The sequence below is a fragment of the Morone saxatilis genome, unplaced genomic scaffold (genome assembly GCF_004916995.1).
Source record: "Morone saxatilis isolate NCDOM2014 unplaced genomic scaffold, NCSU_SB_2.0 Contig9, whole genome shotgun sequence".
In the NCBI taxonomy this organism is placed as follows: Eukaryota; Metazoa; Chordata; class Actinopteri; family Moronidae; genus Morone; species Morone saxatilis.
The window spans coordinates 6,322,007-6,323,006 of record NW_023340268.1 but is presented as its reverse complement, the minus strand read 5'-3'; the positions used below and the strand labels follow the sequence as shown (position 1 = coordinate 6,323,006).

Genomic DNA, 1,000 nt, shown 5'->3' with positions numbered 1-1,000 from the left:
TCAATGGAGGGTTCAATCAAATCTTACTTTTCTCTGTCTCTTGGGTTGATGGCCACTAGAGATCCCCTGTCCCAAATTGCACCAAACTCTCCCTCAATGGAACTGTGGAAAGGAAAAACAGTTTACCTGTGCAAGTAATGTAATGTCTTTAAAAAGGGATTAAAACATATAGAATGTACTTACCTGGAAAAGTTGTACAGGTCACATTGATATAGGGAGATATTTCTCTCTGAGCTCTGAGGAACAAAGACAACATGCATTAACAATTAAGGCCATATCTGTGTGTACATTCAGTATGTTTATTTTCCCTCAGTGCATGTGCATCTGTAAGTGTCTCATTAACTTGACTCTAAAAGTGTGTTTTAGTCCATTTTTAACAAATATGTGCAATGCATAAAACATTTGCACAACCTGAATGGATTTAGTGGTCTTCTGAATGAATGTTAACTGTAAGTATGATATGCGTTATGAGTAAAAAATATGAAAAGCATGTTGAGCCCTCCCTGTTTATGCATATGTATAGTTCACCCACCTTGTAAACCTTTGCTCCAGGTATGGCAGGGACAGGCTCCTCACTGTAGGTCATGTTGTTCTCCTCAAAGAACTGTTTTACAGCCTTTTCAGATATCTCTACCCCGACCACTGAGTGGCCCATGTCGGCCAGCCTGGGATTCACACAGGAAGTAGAAGGAATTTAGGAGCGCGCTGTAGTCATCGCTGAGAAAATGTTTCATTGTATGGTGTTCAAACAGCAGAAATGAGAAGTGAAAATGTAAAAACAGCAAATATGATCTGCCTTATTGGATATGGTATGCTTTCTCATACCACTTCATGTCTACAGCTTTGCCACAGAGAGGGAAGAAGAAGCGAACTCCTGTCCGTCCGGCGAGAACTTTATCAATGTTGCTCTCCAGCATCCTGTTGAAAACAGCGAAACAAGAGACATTCCTGCATATGTTCTTCATTGAAAGACACTTAAAAACATGCTCTCTCCGAATGG

At 40.4% G+C, this 1,000-nt stretch overlaps 1 protein-coding gene across 1 annotated transcript in view; it reads right to left on the bottom strand.

Moving 5' to 3' along the window:
• Positions 1-918, bottom strand: part of LOC118342719 (probable thiopurine S-methyltransferase) — a gene marked incomplete at its 5' end in the record, with an annotated part of 1,945 nt that extends 1,027 nt beyond the window's left edge. Inside the window, 4 exon segments of the mRNA XM_035681345.1 lie at positions 28-102; positions 184-236; positions 533-665; positions 826-918. Coding sequence (XP_035537238.1) covers positions 28-102; positions 184-236; positions 533-665; positions 826-918 — 354 coding nt within the window.
• Positions 919-1,000: the final 82 nt, after the last annotated feature.